Consider the following 22614-nt stretch of genomic DNA (forward strand, 5'->3'; position numbering starts at 1 on the left):
CATCACACTCACTAAACACACACACGTAGATGGTCTACTCTGCCGCACCCTAGTGTACAAAGCATGCACAGCAAACTGAAAAGCACAGTAGCTCACTGTGTATTAGTGTGTAGTAAACCATGCAAGCCAAATTCCACCACAACACAGTTCTTTTAAGAAAGATGACATAGTGCAAGGGAAAAACCTTCAGCTGTGATGTGCCACATACCCCAGACATTATGTGAAGTCACTTTCCTCCAGTGTTGATGGGACAGCTCCCATTGGAAAACTCAATTTAGCAATAAGAAGAGAGAAAAAAGAAAAGGGACACGTGGCATTTAAACAGAAATATATTAACTGCATTATAAACATACCAAGATACTCTGGAGCCACATAGACAAGATGTGATGATGTGGTGTGGCCCAACCTACCAGGGTTTATGTCACCCAATAGGATTACTTCTGAAAGGCTTTGAGTAATGTTTGTCTAACTAAAGCTTTAATCTGAGCTAATGAAGCCGTCTGACAGCGTACAGCAGCCCAGTGAGCGTTTTGGCAACAGGATGAGAGCAGAGTAAATCACTGTTTAATCACCACTGGTCCTCGGTAATGTCACAACTAATGTATGCAGTGTGTAAAACAGCAACCAAGGACATTGGTGGCCTCGGGCTTGAGGGCTGACATGACAAGATACATTTGTCAGTCGTTTTCCTAGTCTCCAGATTGCTGTGGAATATATGAGATGGGTAACAAAAGTTAAAAAGAAAAACAATCCTTGTATCCTACAGTGAAGGAGACACAGTTACCCTTTTTTCTTATCCTATAATGAACCATAAAGGGCAAAGACATGAGGGCTCACTGAATGGTTTGATCACTATGAAAATGATGTTTCTCAACCCAGATGAACACCTGTAGGAGACTGTGGACTCCCTGCCCTCTTCAACACCATCATCAAAACACCCACTTAAGGAATATCTGATAGGAAACTGCTCCCCCATCCTTCTGGTAGAGTTCAAGACACTTGGAGACTCAATGCTAAGCTGCATTTAAGCTATTCAGGTGACAACTGGTTGCCAAACGGCGTATTGACACACTTTGTTGCTATGTCTTTGTCTGCTATAATTCAAAGTACACATAGAGTCAGACTGCACGACAGACAGAGCAAATGCTTGTTTAGCGTGCTGTTGCATGAAAGTGTCCATCAGGGGAGGCGTTTTATTTGTTGTGACAGTTGTAGTTGGGGATCTAAAGAGATCTTAAGGTGCTGTAAACGTTGTCGGTGGCTACCATTAAAGCTACAGGGAGCTTTGATATCAATGCAAATCCGCTGGCACCACTATCCAAGCTGCCTTCCAGATTAGCCCAGGCTTAGAGCTCTGGCAGCGCTGCTGGGGCAGACCTTTGCACGCAACTGTTTACTGTGTGCGTGGGTGCACGCCTCTGCGAGCAAGCTATTGTGTGCATACATTAAGAAGTGCATGTGTATGTGGCTAAATAGTTTTCAGAATGACTGGCAAGCCAAATAGGACTTACTAAAAGCCATCTGCCAGGTGCAATAGTGTGGCTTTCATTGATTAAGATGTCTCTGTTGACATCAGTGTGGGATTTCAGGAGACATGGGGAGCTGTGACACGACAAGTCTGATTCTAATGGACATGTATAATTGATGGGAAGGTCGATATCGGAAAGTACCAAACATACACTCATTTCTCCTCGCTGTCACTGTCATTTAGACAAGGCTCGTTGTCCATTATGTGCTACATGAGTGCTCATTGTTAGGAATAACAAAAAGCACAACTTAAAAAAACACACATTTTATCCAGCAGATTGATCGGCACACCGGATAGCGTGCACATTAGGATTTTATTTGTTGTGCAATGTTTCAAGCACAAAGCTTCATCCCGGACATCATTTTACCCAATCCCTATAAAAAGTGATGTCAACAGAGGTGCTGACTCCACTTGCAGTGGAGCCTTGAACCACAGAGTACTAGCAGAGTTCATGGCCTGACAAGTGCAGCTGAAAAGCACAATTGTATTGTCAGGATTTGTGGAGTCTGAGTATAAGCCATGACAACCAAAAGACCAGCTCAAGAGGTTGAGAAGTTAGGACCTGTGGGAAATACTGCCCAGGCACAAAAGTGAGCATGCACGCGCACAAGAACAATAGCGAGGTTTCATCTACTCATTTTCTTTTTTTTTCTAGATGTGCAGAAAAGCTGCAAGAATCACACACTGACCCTGAAGTGTTTAATACCACATTTGAACAGACTCGTGTTTATTTGGAGACAATGAACAGATCACCTTTGAACTTATAAAACCATGGATCACAAATCTGGGACAAAATCTGACAATAAAATGCAAAAGACACAGATTGAAAAAGACGATGACGCAGAAAAAAACACTCTGACAACGTACAACCACAAAACTTATACAACAACAACAACAACCTTTATTTATTTATAAAGCACTTTGGTATGCCTAGGCTTTTAATCAGAATCAGTATTCTGATTCTGATTCTGATTCTGATTAAAAGCCTAGGCATACCAAAGTGCTTTACAAAAAAACAATAAAATAATACAGTTAAGAGCATTAATATCAAATATAATAAGAACAGCAGACAATGTTCACAGTAGAAAGCCACTAATAAAATGGACTGCAGCACATAGATTATAGCAGACCCAGTGCCGCATGATAGAGAACACCAAGAATGAAGGAATAGTAAAAAGTTAATGCAATAGGTCGCAGTTAACAGTCAGCATTTAACGGGTAGAGAAGGCAAGTTCAAAAAGATAAGTTTTAAGGCGTGCTTTAAAAGAAAAAATAGAATCAGACTCCCGAATGCCAATCGGGAGGCTGTTCCATAACTCAGGTGCAGCAAAGGCAAACGATCGATCGCCTCTAGATTTCAACCGAGATCTGGGCTGAACTAACAATAACTGCGAGGATGACCTTAAAGCCCTGGCAGGGACATAAGGGTTTAAAAGTTCCTTAAGATAGGTTGGTGCAGTATTATTGATAATTTTAAAAGTAAGCAGCAAAATTTTAAATTGAATACGGTATTTGATAGGCAGCCAATGCAGCTCAGCAAGAACCGGAGTAATATGGTCAAACTTCTTGGTTTTAGTTAGAATACGTGCCGCAGCATTCTGAACTGTCTGTAATCTATGTAGAAGGGTAACATGGAGACCAGAATAGAGTGAGTTACAGTAATCTAGTCTTGACGTTACAAAAGCATGAATGAGCTTTTCTAAGTCATTATACGGGATATAGTGTCTGGCCCTGGAGATGAGACGAAGCTGATAAAAACTAGATCTGACAACAGCAGACACCTGTTTATCAAGTTTAAAGGAGCTGTCAAACAAGACACCCAGATTCCTGACAGTATCAGAGAAAGAACTAGTAAGAAAGCCAAAGGCATCTTGAAGTTTGGCGCGAAGGGCATTACTGCCAAAAATCATGATTTCAGTCTTTTTTTCATTGAGAATAAGAGTATCCACTGAAAATATGTGAGGGGTTGGTATCAAGCCCTGGTGACCATTTGAAGATGTTCCAAACACATGCTTTTGTGTACTAAAATCAATATTGCATTCATTTCCTTATCAAATTCCAGCTCACAGTAACATACATTATGGTGCAGCTCAGCATCAGGACAGACATCATGCTGCTGGTTACACACACAACAACAAAATAAAAAATCAGCCTGTGAATACATCTTCAAACTCATGCGTTGCTGTCACGTTTCTGTCTCTCCCTGTATTGAGATCTGTGTCAATTGGTTTGAGAGGGAAAACTGTGTATTGGAACTGATGGGGATAATCTTTTGTTGATGTTTGGATTTGTTTGGGTTTTTTTCCAGAGGTCATTTTATAGCCAAAGCAAGGGTTAGATGGAGGTTGACTCCTTTTTCTGCTCCCATCAATCCCTCTGTAATCTGCTCCATCCCACAGCTGCGGTTCTGCTTCTATCTGAGTGAAGTGCACGAAAAAAAAAAGGGCACGGAGAGGCCGACAGAGAGGGCCGTGGTGTTGTGTAACACCCAAGATGCTGGGAAACCCTGCAAGCAAATGAGTCACTTTTGCAGTGATAAATGTTGACAGTGGAGCACAAATGTGAACTCAAGCAGCAACTGTTTACTTGCACATCGTTTGCACAACAATACACAAGGCTATGATATTTATGGACGCTGGTTTTTGGATGTACTGCAGTTTTTCTAAACAAACTGACAGGTGGGCAAGTGAGCTAATTAAAAAACAGAGACTGTTAAGTAGAGAAAGCTCCAGAAGCTTTAAACCTGCAATCATTGCAATATATAACACAACAGAGGAATCAAAAGATGCACATGAGGACACACACACACACACAGTAAAGATGCATTGCCTTAGGTGATGCGCTTCTGAAAACCGCACTGGCTTGTACAGCCAGAGGCCGATGGCCACAAAGTAAATTTCATGGTAAAGGAACAAAGCTTTTTGGGAAGACATCCAAACGCTGGGAAAATTCTATTATGCCTGTCATATTAAGCAAACTGTGTCACCACTGACTGAGGCTAGGTCACTTGCAATACCAAATCTCTCTCACTAACAGATGCACACACACACACACACACACACACACACACACACACACACACACACACACACACACACACACACACACACACACACACAGAACCATCATAAGATCATAAGTCATTAAGTTTAGGACTTTAGCTTTAAAAAAATATGTATGTCCTTTATGGGTTATGGGATGGGAAAGAGGTGGAAGGATTTTTAAGTCTTAGTTTATCATTTGAGTCGCCTTTTTCTAAAACTCTGAGAAACGGTTGGGGCAGCTTTGAGACGTTTCTTAAGATGTTTTTGAGATGATCCTTGGTAATCAATCGAAAGCAAGTTACTTGTCAAGATTTTGCAACACATTTTTTGACTCTGTCTTTGTTTGTCCTCGGCATCTCTGTTTAAGGGGAATACACAAAAGAGTACAGTTATGTGAAAAAAAGTGTCCACAGCATTTTGTGCAATGCTGTGGAAAAAATAAGTACACCCTAACTGCTTTCACAGGAATTCGAATGGTTAGTAGCAAACAGGTGCTGCTAGTGTGAGAACCACTATAAAAGCAGAAGTTTTGGCAGTATTCAGCTGTATGCTAACACGATGCCATAATCTTTCCAAGTGTGGACATACATGCCAATTTGCCAAAAGGTCAGATCATGCAATGCTCAGAAAAATTGCAAACAACCGCAAAAGGCCTCTGTTAGTGTGTTAAATGTTACAGTTACAGCACTATTAGAAAAAAACTGAACTAGTATGGCATGTTAGCAAGTGTTAACAGCAGAAAGCCTTAGATGCAACTTTGCATCTAAACAAACTACAAAGACTTCTAGAACACAAACCTTTGTACAGGTGAGACCAAAGTGAAGATGATTGGCCACATTTGAAGAAAACCGAGCACGAAATATTAGCACAAACATCTCACACCAACTATCAAGCCCAGTGGTGGAGGCGTGCTGATTTTGGCTTGTTTTGCAGTCGCAGGATGTGGGTACTTTGCATGTGAGGGGTCAACCATGAATTCTTTTGTATACCAAAATATTCTAGAGTCAAATCTGAGACTGTCTGTTGACAGCTAAAGCTTGGCCCAACTTGCATTTTGCACCAGACAATGATCCCAAGCACAGCACTGAATCTAACCCAGAATGCTTAAAAAAGAAACAAATGAAGGTTTTGCAATGAGCCAGTCAAAGTCCCTACCTCAAAATGGCTGAAATGCTGTGATGGGAGCTTACAAATCCTGCAAACCTAAATTAACTGAAGCATATTGTAACAAATAGTGGGCCAAAATTCCTCCACAATAATGTGAGATACTGATAAAGTCATACAGAAAACAATTACTTCATGTTATTGCTGCTAAAGGTGGTTCTTCAAACTACTTCAAACTACAAGAGTCAATAAAGCCTTTATTTGTCACATGTAAGTTGCCCTGCAGCGAAGACAGCAGGGGAGACAGGTTGGAGACGGTAGCATTATGGAAAAACACTGAAATGTACAAAACAATAGGCAAGTCGAGGAGGGGAAAAAAGAGACCTCTACTCATGCTGGGCTCCTATGGGAGGACAGCATGAGAACAGAAAACAAAACAAAAAAAGGGCAGGATTTAGTTTTCCAAAGTATAGCACAGTGCTGTGAAAACTTTCTTTTTCACATGAGGCCTTCTAAAGCAAAGCGCAGGGAACAGAAATCAGAAAACTGCCACTTAACTGAAACCGATCTCGACTGAGGATCTTCTTTTAAATCTAGGATTTAAAACAGACACTATGCTAAAACCTGGCTAAGATAGCCAGAATAGTAAGATATAAAGATTTAAAACTCAGTTTCTAATTTATTTTCTATCAAATAATAAAAGGTTTCTGTTGTGTTAATCATTTAAGCAACATTATTAGATCTATGTCTGTCGTTTATCACTACTGCATGACTACTATATTGACAGCTACAAACAATATTATTAAATGTTATTCAATCCAATTGAAACCTTATGTGAGTGAAAACAATTGGGAGGAAATTGAATGAGTCACTCCATTTGCTGCCCGCATGCCACAGCGATGTTAATATATTCCAAATGTACTTCTCTCCCCACCAGTTTCTTACAGCTCACACATGACTGCGCACTCAATCTGCCACAGTCCTGGAGAGGACTGCTTTCCTCTACTGAGTGATGCTTTTCATTAAACTCTGCAGGAACCTTGTCGCCTGCCTGTCGGGCCAGTCTATATCCAGGTCATCAATAATGATTTCCACAATGCCAGTGCGTTGCTATTTGGTCATGTTTGAGGATCGTCTGTGTTGCTGAACCTCAGGGAATGTGGTTTGAAATGCTCGTCGTTTTAACACATCTTTCCACTGATCATTCTCACATGCTCACAGCAGTTTCATATCACAAAAATATCTGGCTTTGCATCTTATTACGTTTGATTGTTGAAGCAATGGCGACAGAGACCAGTTTTTGTCAGTATGAACATGGGGTAGTTATAGTTGCATACCCATAACCACACAATTGTTATAACAATTTGGTAACATTTATCTACTGCATGCAATCAGACTTCCAGATTTAAAGTTTCACTCTTGTGCATCATTCCAGCTTTTAGTTTTAAACACCAAGCTTTTAATTTTAATACCAAATATGATTCAACATTGCATTCAGACAGATGCCAGCTTATGCATGTAAATATGAAGTGCTCGTCTTAAATGAAAGTTAGCCATGGAGTTCCACAGGGCTCTATGCTGGTACCACTATTTTTTGCATTATATATCCTAAGGGAATTAGGCAACATTATTAGAAAATAATGCATAGATTTTCATTGCATTGATGACTATACCTAGTTGAAGCCAGATGACACAAAAAATAGTTAAACTATTGGCATTTCTTGAAGACATAAAGACCTGGATGACCTGTAATTTCCTGCTTCTAAATTCAAGTAAAACTGAGGTTAATGGACTCAGCCCTAAAAATCTTGAAACCATGGATTTTGAACCAGATACTTACTGAGATGGCACTCCAATCTTGGAGGTTCTTTTGCCCAAGATATATCTTTCAATGTGCACATTAAACGAATATGTATGACTGCTTTCTTTCATCTGGGCAGTACTGCTGAGATTAGAAACATCCTTTCTCAGAGTGATGCTAAAAGCTAGTTCATGCATTATTACTTCTATCCCAAAAGTTGATTCTGTTCATCTGAACGTAGCGTTTTCAGTGGGGGAAACGTTCTGTCACTGATCCAAGTGACTTCTTCAGTCTCAGCTGACTGCATGTTTCCCCAACCTTACAAACAATACACTTGCATAATGACTGAAACTAGCTCGACTGATGAACAATGGGCCGTGAGGTCAATTTAGGGCCTCTGAGCAACAAGAATCCTCCAGGAGGCACAGAGCCAGATGCTCAATGAATGGGTGAAACAAACAAATTTCACCATTGATGTGCTAAAATCAAAAGAGGAGATTCTAGATGAGAATACTCTTCAAAAGGTGTTTGAATTCACTGAGAAGGCTCAACGAGGACAGCGTGAAAATTCTAAGACCAGGCAAAAAAAGAACTTTGACCTACTTGTTTTGCATTGGAAACATCAGCAAAATATGTACAGTGTCCTCAGTGGCCAGAAGAGGAACGGATTCCACACAAGTGGGACAAGTGGGTGAAAAATCTGTCTGACAGACAACTTACCCAAACAGTGAAAAACATCCTTGCAAAAGGGTTGAAATTTGCTGTGATGCCGAGACATATCCCGCTAGTGGAACTCATCTTAATTTGCCAGGCCAGTAATTTACTTGTTTTGTTTCCAAATTCATAGTAGTGATATCTTGTTCTGGCCATAGCTGCTTCTGCTCTATTGGTGCATAAATTATCATACTGCAACCTTGCTTTTGTTAATGTATTAAGACATTCTTCCTTTTTGGTGGCAATATATTCCTGTTCCAAGTTTTTAATGTCGGTCTCCAATTTAGATATCTTCTCTCTGACCTTTTTAGCCTTATTAGCCCCATATGACATAACCATACCTCTCATATAAGCTTTAAGCGCTTCCCAAATATTAGCATGTGAGGAAGAATTTGAATTAGCATCTAGAAATATTTCAATATTAGTGTTCATGTATGAAATAAAATCAGAGTCTCCTAGCATATAATTCTTGAACCTCCATCTGTAAGTTATATTTTGCGATATATTGGTAGCCCAGAGAAGTTTAATGGGATTATGGTCTGAGAAAGTAGCTGCTAAGTAAGAGCAGTCTATCACTGTTGCCATCATATTTTGTGATATAAGAAACATATCAATTCTTGAGTGCGTATTATGTACTGGAGAAAAAAAAGAAAAATCCCTTTGACCTGGGTGGAGGTTTCGCCATACATCAATTGCGCCTATATCCTTCATACCTTGGTTCAATGCAGTTGCTGCTTTGGATAAAGAAACTGTTTTAGGTGAGGACCGGTCCAAGGAGGGATTTAGGACCATATTGAAATCTCCACCCACAATATACTGTCCCTCAATTGTAGCCACTTTCATTATTAAGTTATTGAAGAATAAAGGGTCATCATAGTTGGGCCCGTATATATTTACCAAAGATATCTTATTTCTATTTATTTCACCATTTACAAGTAGGAATCTGCCATTTTTATCCTTTTCAACTGAGTTTAGTTGAAAGTTCAAGTGTTTATTAATAAGCAGGGTGACTCCTCTTGCTTTGGAGGTATATGATGAATAAAAAACATTGCCTACCCAATCTCTTCGTAATTTTAAATGTTCAGCGTCTGTAAGGTGGCTTTCCTGGATAAAAGCGACATCTACATTTTGCCTCTTTAAATATGTCAACATTTTTTTTCTCTTAATAGGTGAATTGATCCCTCTAATATTCCAAGATATACAGGTTATATGACCCTTAATTTAAGTTCGGTATAGTAAAATTCTGTACATGGGTGTAATGGTAGGATATAACCTAAGCCAATGAGCTATCTGAACAATTATATAAGTATAAGAAGAATTTTTTGTAAGAGACCATACATAACCCCAAAACATTAAAATAAAAACCTGCCTCATAAAACCCCTATAACAAAACCACATAAGGTAGGTAATTCAACTAAACAATGGTGGTGGCCCAGGCAGTTGTTAAAGTTAAAGTTCTAGCCACTCTCGGTAATATATAAACAGCAAAGTATTAAATTTTAGCAGTCGGATACAGAACGTAATTGTGTAAAGGAAAAAGTAAAATATTTAAACACAATATAATCACACTCATCCAGTAAGGGATTAATTTCTAAATCATAAATGCACACAAAGTCTATAGTTTTATAAATGTGTACTTATTTTAGCTGAGTAATAAGCAAATATTTATGTTAGCTATTAACTACTAGATTGCTATAAATCATATCTTTAATTCGTCTGACAGATGGGAGGTGGCGAGAGTCTGTATCAATGCTTAATGTTATAGTCCCTTTTTTTTTTTTTTTTTCTTCATTTCACCTCGATCCCCAGATTTAACAGTGGCGGACGTCTCGTCTGCGAGTACGGATGTAAATTGCTTTGTTGACATCACATTACATCACTTTAGTCTACTCACTCAGAAAATCTTTCAGATAGCGTTGCGCTTCAGCAGGAGTGGGGAAAATTTTAATCGATCCCTGATGTCTGACGCGAAGTTGCGCTGGGTACATCAGAGCATATTCAATCTCCTTTTCTCGCAGCCTTTGTTTCACGTCACGGAACTCGTCTCTTCTGCGTTGCAGGTCTATGCTGTAGTCCGGGAAAAAAGATATTTTCTTATTCTCATATGTCGTCTCTCCCTTACTTCTAGCCAGTCGAAGGACTTTCTCTTTGTCTCTGAGGTTCAGAAACTTAGCAATGAAGGGCCGTGGTCTATCAGACTTCTTCCCGACACGGTGTGCTCTTTCAAGGGTAATGTTTGATGTAAAGTTGTCATTCCCCAGGATTTGTGGTATAAATTTCTCCAAAAATCCCACAGCGTCATGGCCTTCTACTTGCTCGGGAATGTTCAGTATCCTTAGGTTGGACCTTCTGCTGCGGTTCTCCAAGTCGTCGATTTTGTCCTTGAGTTGAGTTGTCAATTTCTCCACTTTATCGGTGCGGTTATGCATTTCCTTAATGTCGTCCTCATTTGTACTTACTCGTGCCTCCATCTCCTCAACCTGCTCGGAAAGCGTGTTAAGAGAGGATTCAATTTTCGTCAGGGTTATTTGTATATCAGCCGTTTTTTTGTCAATATGTTTTGTAAGTTCCTCTTTAGTTTCTTTGATAGCATTGAGTAATTTGCTAATTGGCAATTCCTCCTCCCCAATGCGTGCTGGTATCCCGTAGTTTTTGTCGTTTTCTTTCATTTTGAGTGTCGCAAATTATAATTTGCCATGCAGAAGTTTCTTTTGTTACTTTGCCTCTTGTTATGGTCAAAAATTATATAAGGGCAAGTTAGGATAAATGTAGATTCCTGGGCCTACCGCCGGGAGCTCACGAATGCACGTCTACTCTCGTCTGCTGTCAGCCATGATCCCCCCTCAGGTTACCATTCTTAGACTGAGATTTCCAGCAGTAATGGGGGACAGTGATCAGTTGATGTGTACCGTAAACCAACGCATACAGATCCGATGTCTCTCATCATCCACTGGAGCACAAACAGGGTGTCATCAGGATGCTACAAGACAGATTGAACACCATCCCTACAGATACAGCAGCCAGGGAAGCAGAGGAACATCACATCAAGAAGGCGCTGAGTAAATGTGATTATCTCACCTGAACATTTGTCAAAACTGGGAAGGCACTTAAAGAAAGCTCCAGCCGATCCAGAAGAGAAGGACAACTGCTGCCTAAAAGAAAAACTGTAGTGATCCCGTATGTGTCAGGAGTTTCGGAACAGTTGCATTTTTGACGCAGTGTATTTTTTAAACCCCAAAATACACTGCGTCAAAAATTGGTCCACCCCAAGGATTGGGTCCCCCAACATGTGCCAGGAGGATTGCCATGATTTATACATCAGGGCAACCAAACAACCAGATGGCACAAAACAGACAAGATACCTCGTCAGGCCAGGACTCTGCAGTCTATTTAAACCTACAGGCCAGTGGGCACTCTTCAGTGATGAGCATGTACACATCCTGGACAGGGAGGAACGCTGGTTTGAGTGGGGAGTCAAGGAGGCCATTTATGTGAAAAGAGGAAGACCATCTCTGAATCGAGGAGGGGGCCTAAGGGTCCATCTTTCATCATCCTACAATGCTGTGATTGCAGCCACTCCCTGATTCTCTGTGAATGGTAATTGATCAGTGGTCATCAATCAGTTGTTCTTGATAAATGGTTATTACAACTTCCATATTAATGATCAAGAAACTGACCTCACATCCCTGTTCGTCAGTGGTGCTAGTTTCAGTCACTGTGCAAATGTACTGTTTATAAGGTTGGCGAAACTTGTAGTCAGCTGAGACCGAAGAAGTCACTTGGATGAGTCACATTTTTCCCATTAAAAACACTACGTCCAGATGAACAGAATCAAGCTCACCTGGGTGTTTGAGCATGCCTGAAGACATACAAAGAAAGAGCATATTCTCCCATATTAACTTCTTTCTTTGGCTCCCTCATAAATACAGAATTTAATTTACATTTTTTCTCCTCACAGACAATGTTTTGAATAATTGGGCCCCATCGTTTTTTAAAGGCCTCATTGTTATTAACCTAATAGAGCACAGCGCCCTTAGGCTGGAGGATGACTTGTAGTATTTAAAAGTAATTCAGGAGACAGACTTCCTTTCTACTTTTAAGATGACTTAAATCTTTCCTTTTTTGATAATGCTAATAGTTAGGGCTTGACCAGGTTTCCCGAAGCACCTTTACTTGCTTTAATTAAATTGCTTTTAACCTTTAATACTGCTATAGGCTCAAGCTGCTGGGGAACCTCATGTGATACACTGACCATTTCTTCTCTATTTGCCTTCACTGAACCGTCTCTGGTGACAGCATGGGAAGCGAGGTGCCTTTTTATTAACTTTAGTTATATTCTCGGTAGTTTTCCCCAAGTTGCATCTAAATCATTTCCTTTACTAGTATAAAGTTTCAGTACTCTTATTAAGTTGGATCAGTTTGGTGAATTACTTTGTTTTGTTAAGCTGTGTTTTTAAAAAAATCCTTTTAGCAGACTTGTGTTCAGATGACGTCATCTATGTGCCCACTTATTTCTTACAATAGCATATTTTCTTCTGTAATTTTTATATTTTTGTCATTTTGGATACAATGTGCCTGTGAAAAAGAAGTTATTATTTACATTAGTACTTTTATAGATTTAAATCAATCCTGAAAGTTTCATTTTTTGACTCAGGTACCGACTTGGCTTCTTGGCCACTTTTTATGACCATTGATCGGATTAAATTTTACTTTAATGCATCTCATTTAAAAAGCAGAAGACACGATCACACACCTAAATCAGTGCAGAACAACATTACATGCTATTATACCGAGTATAATTTATTGCATCAACTGCACATCGCTGCCATCTTGTGGATGGGAGACTGTTTTTACATCATTTGTTTTCATATGAAGTTCTTAAACAAGCAAAGTTAGACCTTAAACCTGGTTTCCAGCTATAAAACCAAGGCCCCGCTGAATGCACTTTGTATTCTGTGTTTACTTCATTTTGTTGCATTTAATTATGGACACCCAGTTGCATTCAGTTTGTTTAGTGATTCATCCTCTAATTTATGTTTCCCAGACTTGGGACATGACTAAACAGGATATTGCATCAGCGTCATTTCACATTAACTGACCAATCCCGAACAGTACCACAGGCCATCATTTGGATTAAGACTTGGAACAAGAATACCTGATATTTAGGAATGATATAGCAGTCCGTCTGTCTCTCCGTGTTTCACGGCGGGGCCAGAGGGATGAACGGAGTGAGCTGAGTGGAAACTGTTGCTCAACTGTTGCTTCTTTTAAACTAAATTTATACTCCTCATAAAATGTTCCCAAAATGTTTTTGCCAAAGTTTTCTCATCACAAATCCAATAAAGTATTAAACAGAAAAGAAAAAAAAAAGAACATGTTGTTACATCATCGTAATGTTTTATTTACTCATGACAGCACAGTCTTTAATAAGGTCATCTGTGTACATTAGTGGTTTAAAAATTCAACACATAAACTGGTATAAAGCAGTCCCGGGGACTGGCTGACTAAAAATAGTTCACTTTCCCTTCTCCATCGGCTCTCCTCATCGGTGCACCTTCTCAGTTGTAGCACAGCCTATAAATCTCAGTCACAGTCTTACTAGCTAACAGCTAGTTCTTTCCTCTCGACTTCACCTGCCGCTTTTACAATACATCTGCTGCATTTCTCACATTCGTCGAGATAAAATAAATATCTCTCATGGCTCGCGCTCACTCTGCTGTGTGTAACATTCTTGTCTTTCACTATCCCGACTCCCTGCGTTACCCAGCTGCTGTTAGCTGCTGCATTATTCAAAGTATATTTTGCAGCTAAGGTGGCAGTGGGGTTCCTGTTTTTCACGGTATACAATGTATGAAAATTGACAGTGATCACACTGTTTACTCATCCACACTACTGAAAGAAGCAGCACGACAGAGGATCTTCTTTCTTACTGAACTATCTGCCAGACTCGTCAGCTTCAGCTACACACACAAGCTATTATTTATTTTATCTATTTATTTCTAAAGAAGATTAGTTTTACTTATAACTTCTTTAGCATTTAAAAATATTTTTTACTTTCAATAAAGCCTTTGGTCAACCAAAGAAATAAAAAAAAATCTCTTTTATTACCTTTAAGGTTCCTTGTACCTGACTTTAACATCTGCGTAACACACTTTCCTGACACTGTCACTGTACCATGAAAGCCTCATACCGTGGTAACATCATGTGCTTGTTCAAAGCAGCAGGGCACTAAACCCATACACTGAACCCCTGCTTTATAATCCATGACAGAGACACTTTGGTCCAGGAGGGTCCGACACAGGCAGTTTATTACAACCTGATTGGTCTTTTTGACGCATGGTCCTCTTGCACTGAGATCTCTACTGGTCAAGAACACGCCAAGTCTCCATGTCGTTCGCATCTTGGCAGGGTGTCAGCAGCACTTTACTCTTACTCTAAGTACCTTTGGTTTTCTTCCACGTGTGCATCAAGTCGATGGGGTTACCTTTTGCTAGAGGAACGAACCTGGTGTCTCATCCAGCTTGTTGGAGCTAAAGAATGACAGCAGGTAGACAGATAAACAGATCAAGATGCTGTCTTTATGAAGTCTTTCAACAGGCCCCCAAACTTGTTTTCACTACTTACAGCGTGATTGTCCTGGTTGCCTGGGGTTACTGGCACTACTACCAAAAGAAGACTGGAAGTTATGGATGGTCTCTTGAAGAATCTGCCTCTCTCTACCCTGATGACAGACAACAGTGATCATTATGCATTAGGAACAGATTACAGAAAGATGCTGTAAATGTTCTTTAAAAGCAGCCATATCTGGTATGAATCCACTGTAACACTATATATGTTACATTCCCTCTATATGTCTCTTGTGGCTCAGGCAGTTTATTATTAAGACATAATGTTAGGATATACATTAGAAAGATACAGCACAAAATAGATTGCTGGAAGCAACTTTGAAATGCATAACCACGCTAAACCGAACATACCTTTCCAGCATTGAGCTCTGATATGGCAGCCAAGATCTGTTGTCTGGGTCCGTCTGTTTTGATGCCCAGCTCCTTCAGGTCTCCATCGGTTAAAGTCAGGAATGCTTCCATATCCACCTAAAAGACAAGAAAAGAAAAGAAAAGACAAGAAAAGAAAAGAAAAGAAAAGAGATGCATTTTTGGGCTTTAAGAGTGAAAATGTATGGTTAGAAGGCTAAGAAAGAAAAGACGGAGTACCTCTTGTTCCTCAAATATAGGCTGGTATTTCTCAAGGGACAGTTTCTTCAAAATACTGGACAGCTCATCTGAAAAAGTAAAAAAAACTATAAGGGAAACTGATACCACTCATACTTATTTCACATCAAAGCACATGGTGTACATAAAAGAACACAATCCATGCATGATGATGATTTGGGTTAATGCTGAATAAAATGCGCCGACACCTTCATCTGTGATGGTTCCGCTGCTGGATCCTCCGCTGCTCTTGGAGCGTGGATGAGAAGAGGCTGAGGACAGAGAGTCTCCTGGCACGGGGGGAATCTTGGGTGTTGGGGAAGGAGACGGTGTGAGAGTGGGCGATGTGCTCTTGGAAGTCGAGGAATTCCCAGACTGAGGTCTCTTTTTCAACTCCATTTTCTACAAAGGAGGACAGTGAGGGTGGACGGTGGTATTTGTTCAGCTCTGGCTGTTTTTACACAGCTTTACAAGACATTAAGAGTTACTGTCAAAGAAAACCTGTGAAAGAAAGTTGAGACCTTTCTGGAATGGATGTCTGAGGCAACAAGGCTGGGATGGGTGTGAATGTCAGGAAGGCTGATGTCAGGCAGGGGCAAACCAGGTGCTGAAACTGGTGGTGGTAGTGGGGCTTGACTCGGCGTCTGGTTGTGCTGTTTTTCCGGAGGTTGGCTCTTTACCTCTATAAGGCCGGCTGCTCTTTTCCGTTGGGCTGCTATCTGGGAGAGCACGCTGTCTGCACTGCCCCCTGGCGTAAGGAGAAAGCAAGATTGCGATGTGTTTTGCAGCCCCTGTGTCATGCAATCACTTTTTGCTTTTAATGTTTTTACTTGCGAACCTGAACGGTTGTGGGAGTCCCGGTTGAGTCCCGCCACTCCATTTGAGCCTCCAGAGGAGTGGGGGGAGTGATAGTGACCAGAGTTGGAAGGAGAGGATGAAGATGGTCCCTTGGGGATACTGGGAAACTTAATGGACCTGCTGACCACACGGCTGATGGATGTCTGTCCCATAAAGGAGAGAGAAGGAGCAGCATAAGGACAAATTTCGTCTTCTCTGACCTGAACTAAAACCCTCTCTGTCTAACACCCAAAAGGACTCACAATATCTGAGTTTCCACTGCTGTTCAGCTTCCTCTGTGGTGGCATGGGCAGGCGGGGCACTTCGCTCTTGCCCTCCCTGAGGACGCGTGAGCGGTCCGAGTTCCACGGCTCAAAGTTGGAGGGTGGCAAGAAGGGAGGAATCACTGCTTTCAGCTTGTCATTTGGCAGCCGAGTCAAGGGGGCCCCGCTTCTCAACTAAATTAGACAGACACATATTAAGAGTCACAAACACGTCTTAAAACTAAAAGAACCCTAATCCAGGATAGTGCTCCTACCATCGTGGTTATTAGAAAGTCGTCTTTCTCTGAGGATGCTCTGCAGTGACCTGCTGAAAGGAGAATACATCACATTTATACATTACTTTGCTCACATAAAGATGGACATATGCTCAGCTACATTTACCCTAAACATCTCATGGACATGTGATGTCATTCATGGTTTTAAGGAAAAAGACTCACCACCATCTTTGGTCTTCACTGCCCAGGCGGTGCTCATGTCATTCCCTGCTACAGCAGGAGTAGGTGCCACCGCCCCGTTGGAAACAGCAGCGGGCTTCCTGTTCGCCTTCATCGTGGCATCCAGTGAACTCTCGGCATCGTCTGGAAATGGAGCCAGGCGATTGGCTGAAAGGCCATGCCTGAGAGTGTGAGTTAACTTGAGCCGACGGAAGCGGTTCGACATCCTACTCCACCAGGACTGGAAGAGGGTGGACACAAAGGAGCGTTATAACCAAAACTATTATGATATCCTTGATAGAAAGCAACTTTGCAAATTACATTTTTACCTTAAGGCCTCCTTTGTCATCGGGCGGCACGGGGACATTGTTGAGGGACTGTCGACTCTTGGAGCGCGTCATTAAAGTTCTGGCGCGGTGTTTCGACTTATCTTTGTCTACCTGCATGCACACGGATGCTAACAGACGCACCAGCTCAGTGTCTGACAGAAAACACAGGGAAACAATTATGAGTATATGCAGTTAATAACTTGCAAAACGCGAGGGATTTAAGTCGACCTGTTTCATGATCGTTATCATAGATTATTCTACTGATTATTTTCTCTATTAATAGATGAATTGTTTGATTAGACAAACTGATAAACACCCATCACATTCAAACAGCTCGTTTCACACAGCTAATACTTCAAAAAACAACCTCCTCACTTACTGCTAAAACCAAAGTCCAGGGATGAGCTTTTCTAAAAGCAAATATAACTGAAAAAAGATTCAGTTCTTTTTATTCCAATTCACGCTTCTAAATTTTGATTGGTTGATATTATGAAATCACTACGTGTGTCCTGTATCCTCATCTTAAGTACACTACTTTATTTAAAAGGTTTAAATAAGGGATTTCACAAATGGTGGATGCCTTTTGGTTGGTTGGTTTTTTTAGCTGATTATGAATGAATTATAGTCTTTAGCTGAGGTTTTCCCAAAGTGTTATTAGACGGAGCAATGACAGGAAGAACTACCTGGATCATTGAGCAGCATAACCAAATCAAACGCTGTGTATCCATTCTTAGCTCGGAGGTTGACATCAGCACCTTGATTCAACAAGTACTTGACAATGTCTTTATTGCTGAATGGAGGGCGGAGGAGAAAACAAAAGACAGTGTAAGAAATGATACTTGCTCTGTGTATGACTTTGGAAGTCAGACATCCTGATATTAAATATGGTATTGACTTTTTGTCACTCTGTAGTAGAAACCTGTTCTAATTTACATTCAAAATCAGCAGGACAGCAACAACAGTGTTTAACACCTGAGCCAAACTTCTTAACCTCAAATTGATCTAAATCATTCTAATAAAAAAGCAATTTTCTGGTTGAAACAAACCAGCAGCTTCTCCTCACCCGTGGTAGGTGGCCTGCATTAAAGCGGTCCACCCATGGACACCATCTTGTTTATCTATGTCGGCATTCTTCTCCACCATCAGCTGAACCACCTCTAACTGGCCGCTTACTGCTGCCATCATGAGAGGCGTTGCTCCCTCCTGATTGGACAAATTCACCTGAGCAGGATCCTCCTCCAGGATTTCTTTGACCAGCTGTGAATTTCCTGAGAAGAAAACATATTTACAGATGTGTAGAGGCATGTAAAGTCATTCGTTTCCCAAAAACTTTTCCTCCAGGTTTATCTGTTCGATTCAGCGTACCTAATTTCAGAGCGCTGAGCACATCTGGCCTTCTTCTCTCATCATCTGCGAAGAAACAAGTGAGAATGAGAAGAGGAAAGAGATCTGGAAAAAACACAGCCCACATAGCTCAGCAAAAATCAGGCAGCGTGGGGGGCGGGGCTGGGGTGATAAGTACACAACTGTTACATGCTACAGAGTTCAACACACACATAAATCACATCAACTATAATTTATGTGCGAGACTGCTTAGAAAAAAAAGAAAAAAGGCAGAAAAGTAGAGCGGTGAAAGACGCATTCACTAGCAAGAACTAAAGCTCCAAATGTGATTTACCAGAATGTACTGCTAATGAAGATGACACGTTAATGAGAAGCAAAGAGCTAAGCCAGAGGCTGACGCTGTGGTTTGGGGAAGGCAGTGGCTTCGAATCCTGATAAATCCCTCTCAGTTCCCACAAACAGTTGCATAGGGCAGGTGGGCATTTGCAGCAGTAAACCAGCGATGTCTGAAAGGTGGGCCCACTCCTGAACTTCAGATAAGAGTAATAAGAACCTCACCAGAACTTGTACATCGTTAGAAACTAAAACTTGTAGGTTTCGCTAACAAATCTGCCTGATTTGTCTTTTCACACTTTTCCTTGTTTGCATGCTGCAATTAAAACCTTTGAAATATACACTGCGTGTGGCTACGTTGGTAATTTGAGCTAAAAACCTGAACTACCTGTGAGAAGAGCCATGAAACAAAGAGGCTGAGCTCCTCTGGCGCCTCTCACGTTAATGTTAACTGAAGTGCATTCGCATCCTGCAGGGGGTCGGGAGTGGGGGATGGATTCTCTTGTCGACATGGTGCTACCAAAATAAAATTCAAAAGCTTTCAAAGCACCACACACTCTCAGAAAACACTAAAAAGTTGAGTATTTACTTTATTTTGTCTTTTTGCAAACACTTTTTGCACTATTACGTCACTCTGCTATTCTCTGATAATAACATAAAACATAAAAACATTCAACTGACTCCTTCATTATACTATACAGTGAAGTGTATTAACACAAGGCCTACTGTGGAAACCACTGTTGCCTTTATATGTTCTTTTTATGTTCTATATGGATTGAAGATACATGTGAAGTTGAAGTTCTATACTGATGTTATCCATGTTATTTGTGTCTGCTTTGGCTGATTTAATTTTAGTATTAATAATAATAATAAACCCCAACAATCAGATGACCCACTATGAAAACCACTTGGCAACGGTGGAGAGGAAAAAACTCCCTTCTAACAGGAAGAAACCTTCAACAGAACCAGGAGGGGCAGTCATGCTGCGCCCGCTAAGGGGTGAGGGAAGGAAGACAGGACAGCCAGTATTTGTTCTTTTTAGGAAACATGTAACAATGTGTGTGCAGGCTCGGCCGCTCAGCTCCTTCAGTTTGCTTCAAAAGTTTTTCAGACTGGAAGATGTAAGTAAGTAAATTTTTATTTATATAACACCTTTCAAGATAAAATCACAAAGTGCTTCAAGCTAAAACATAAGAACAAAAATCAACCAAAAGCAAGTTTAAAAAGATGAGTTTTTAACTGTTCTTTTACAAGGGCGTGTATAATATGCGATGGCACTACTGTACTTTATCATCAGGCCAAGACAGCAAAGTCTGAATGAGTAACTGAGGGAAGGCCGTACCTGTCTGTGGTCTGACAGTAGTGATGGAGTCCAAATAAGCCTTGATGTCTCTCTGTTTCAGCTGCATGGCCAGTTCAAAGGCTGTCTTAGACAGAACGTTGATTCGGTCTGGGTCAGCTCCACGTTCCACCAGCTGCTGAGCCACAGCCACCTTTGCAAAACACACACACACAGCTTTAATCATCAGGTCCTACAGAAAATTAGCCCAGGTCCATTTTAAACAATTTATAAAAACCCATTAATAAATGCCACCAACATACCCACAATGTGCTAAATATATATATCTTTTTTTATCCATCCAACCGTCAATGTTTTAAACCCTACCTTCCCACTTAGAGTGGACAGCATCAGCGGTCCCCATCCAGTGGTCTTCTGAGAGAAGTTTACATCAGAGCCCCACTCCAGCAGCAGGCACACAACGGCCTCATGACCGTGCTGAGACGCCACCATCAACGCTGTGATGTCCATGAATTCTCTGCCACCTCCTCCTCCCAGACAGCCTTCACCGGGTCCAAAACTGGCTCCGCTGTGAAAAAAAAACACAAAACACAAAACAGTGGAGGATGTTAGTTAGATATCACACTGGGCTACAAATTTACTTGAAAAAGAGAAAAAACCTGCAGCTGTTGTTATTGTTGCCATTGGAGACCGCCTCTGCGGCAACAGCCAGGTGATCAAAGTCATCCACGTACGCACCGCTCTCCAGAAGCAGCTTGACTACATGAGTGTGTCCCCCGCGAGCCGCCATGGTCAGGACGCTTGCTCCAAGCCTGTTGCGCCCATTAATCTCTGCCCCGTTCTCCAAAAGAATGTGGGCGACAGTCAAGTGGCCAAACCTGGGAGGAGAAATAGGACAGAGGAAGAACTTTGCATGTAGAAGTTGTTCTAGGTGAATTAGGATGCTCTTTTTAAGCCAGCTATCACAGGCTCCAAAAGAGATGCCAGTGCACTTTAAGCAAGGACTGTGTAGAAAACTACAGGTATGTTCAAAATTAGAAAAAGAAAATGGATAAAAGTGAACAGTAATTTGCTACAAAGCACTTGAATTTTCTCTATAAATAAGGTTGAAGGCTCATTGAAATCTCTAGATAACAATGGTATTACTTTATAATACGGCCTGCACATAAGGGCATAAATTAAGGTTTTGTTTCTTTTAAGATCAATTTAGCTAGGCTTGGCTCCATCATTATAAATTCTCACTGGCCTGCAAATTTTGATGATATCTTTGTTTCCTGTAAAAACCTGACTTGTTACCCCGTTATTATAATGTGCCTTCTTGTAATTAACTGTTGGTAAAATATAATTACATTTGAATTTCAAGTAAAATAATTTAAATACAATTTAACTACAGTGGAATTTGTCGCTGGCTGTATTATAAAGTGTTACCCACGAAACTCCACTAAGTTCCGCAAATGTTAAACCCCCGATCGGCCTGTGATATTAAAGGAAACAAGACTAAACACAATCTGCTCCCTCTCATGTCACTAAAATGTGTGTTTTTATGCGACGAATTGGGGAGGGGCATCGGAAGATTCCTTCCCTTTAATATTAATTACTTTATGATTAACAACACACGGTGGCAAATAAAAAAGGCACATTTTTAGAAGGAGTATGGTGCCACCCTCTTACATGAGCTACATGAGTTACATGAGCTCCAGCAAGCTGCCCCACCTCGCAGCCTGCATCAGTGGGGTCCAGCCGTAGTTGTTGCGACTGTCCACTGAGGCCCCCTTTCTCAGCAAGAACCGGACCAGGTTCTCGTGTCCGCTGGCCGAGGCGAACTGCAGGCCGGTGTTTCCCTCTTCGTCGGTGCAGTCCACAGGTATCAGAGACAACATGTCCGCAGCGTCACACTCCGAACCCGCTTCTGACCGCAGCCTGCTCTGCCGCCCGGACTCCTTCGGGGCTCCGGGCTCCAGGATGCTCCGGGCCGTTTCATAGTCCCCCTCATCGCAGGCACGTAGAAGTAGCCGCGAATTCACGGGGACCCCGAAATTCATGTCTTTATTCGCCGCGCTGTTTCGTCTCCATTCAGTTTCCAGTTGTTTTATCGACGCTAACCGTGAAAAAGTTCTCCTCTGTTACTTGGCGGCGGCCTGTGTTTGGAAATCATGATGCACAGCAAAATGAAGTTCAGATTTGTTGTTAATGTTCTTCCTTTCAAACAATACGCCAAGGAGCTCCTCTCCAGTCTCTACATTTAGTCTAATGTTCTTCACAAAACAACTTTGTGGCCATCAGCCGGCGATGCCCGGTTCCGTTACTTGTTTAGGAATCTGACCACGGTGAAGTTAGTGGCTACACGGCGC

At 41.2% G+C, this 22614-nt stretch overlaps 1 protein-coding gene across 3 annotated transcripts; it reads right to left on the reverse strand.

Annotated features, from left to right (window-relative positions):
* Nucleotides 1-13562: 13562 nt before the first annotated feature.
* anks6 (ankyrin repeat and sterile alpha motif domain containing 6) lies at nucleotides 13563-22608 on the reverse strand. 3 transcript variants are annotated; one of them, XM_080864833.1, is made up of 18 exons: nucleotides 21977-22608; nucleotides 20923-21141; nucleotides 20630-20831; nucleotides 20306-20456; nucleotides 18652-18696; nucleotides 18350-18554; nucleotides 17970-18076; nucleotides 17287-17438; nucleotides 16961-17198; nucleotides 16778-16827; nucleotides 16503-16697; nucleotides 16241-16403; nucleotides 15924-16150; nucleotides 15612-15804; nucleotides 15406-15473; nucleotides 15169-15285; nucleotides 14816-14912; nucleotides 13563-14721 (listed from the first exon to the last, which is right to left on the reverse strand). In XM_080864833.1, the coding sequence occupies exons 1-18, from the start codon at nucleotides 22303-22305 to the stop codon at nucleotides 14672-14674; spliced, it is 2808 nt and encodes a 935-aa protein (XP_080720959.1). In that variant the 5' UTR covers nucleotides 22306-22608; the 3' UTR covers nucleotides 13563-14671. The 3 variants fall into 3 exon arrangements, with proteins under 3 accessions (XP_080720959.1, XP_080720958.1, XP_080720960.1); XM_080864832.1 differs by having other exon boundaries at nucleotides 13564-14721; nucleotides 16778-16830; XM_080864834.1 differs by having other exon boundaries at nucleotides 13564-14721; nucleotides 16778-16830; nucleotides 21935-22050.
* Between the last annotated feature and the right edge of the window lie 6 nt (nucleotides 22609-22614).

Source organism: Rhamphochromis sp. 'chilingali' (assembly GCF_963969265.1).
Source record: "Rhamphochromis sp. 'chilingali' genome assembly, chromosome: 18".
NCBI lineage: Eukaryota > Metazoa > Chordata > Actinopteri > Cichliformes > Cichlidae > Rhamphochromis > Rhamphochromis sp. 'chilingali'.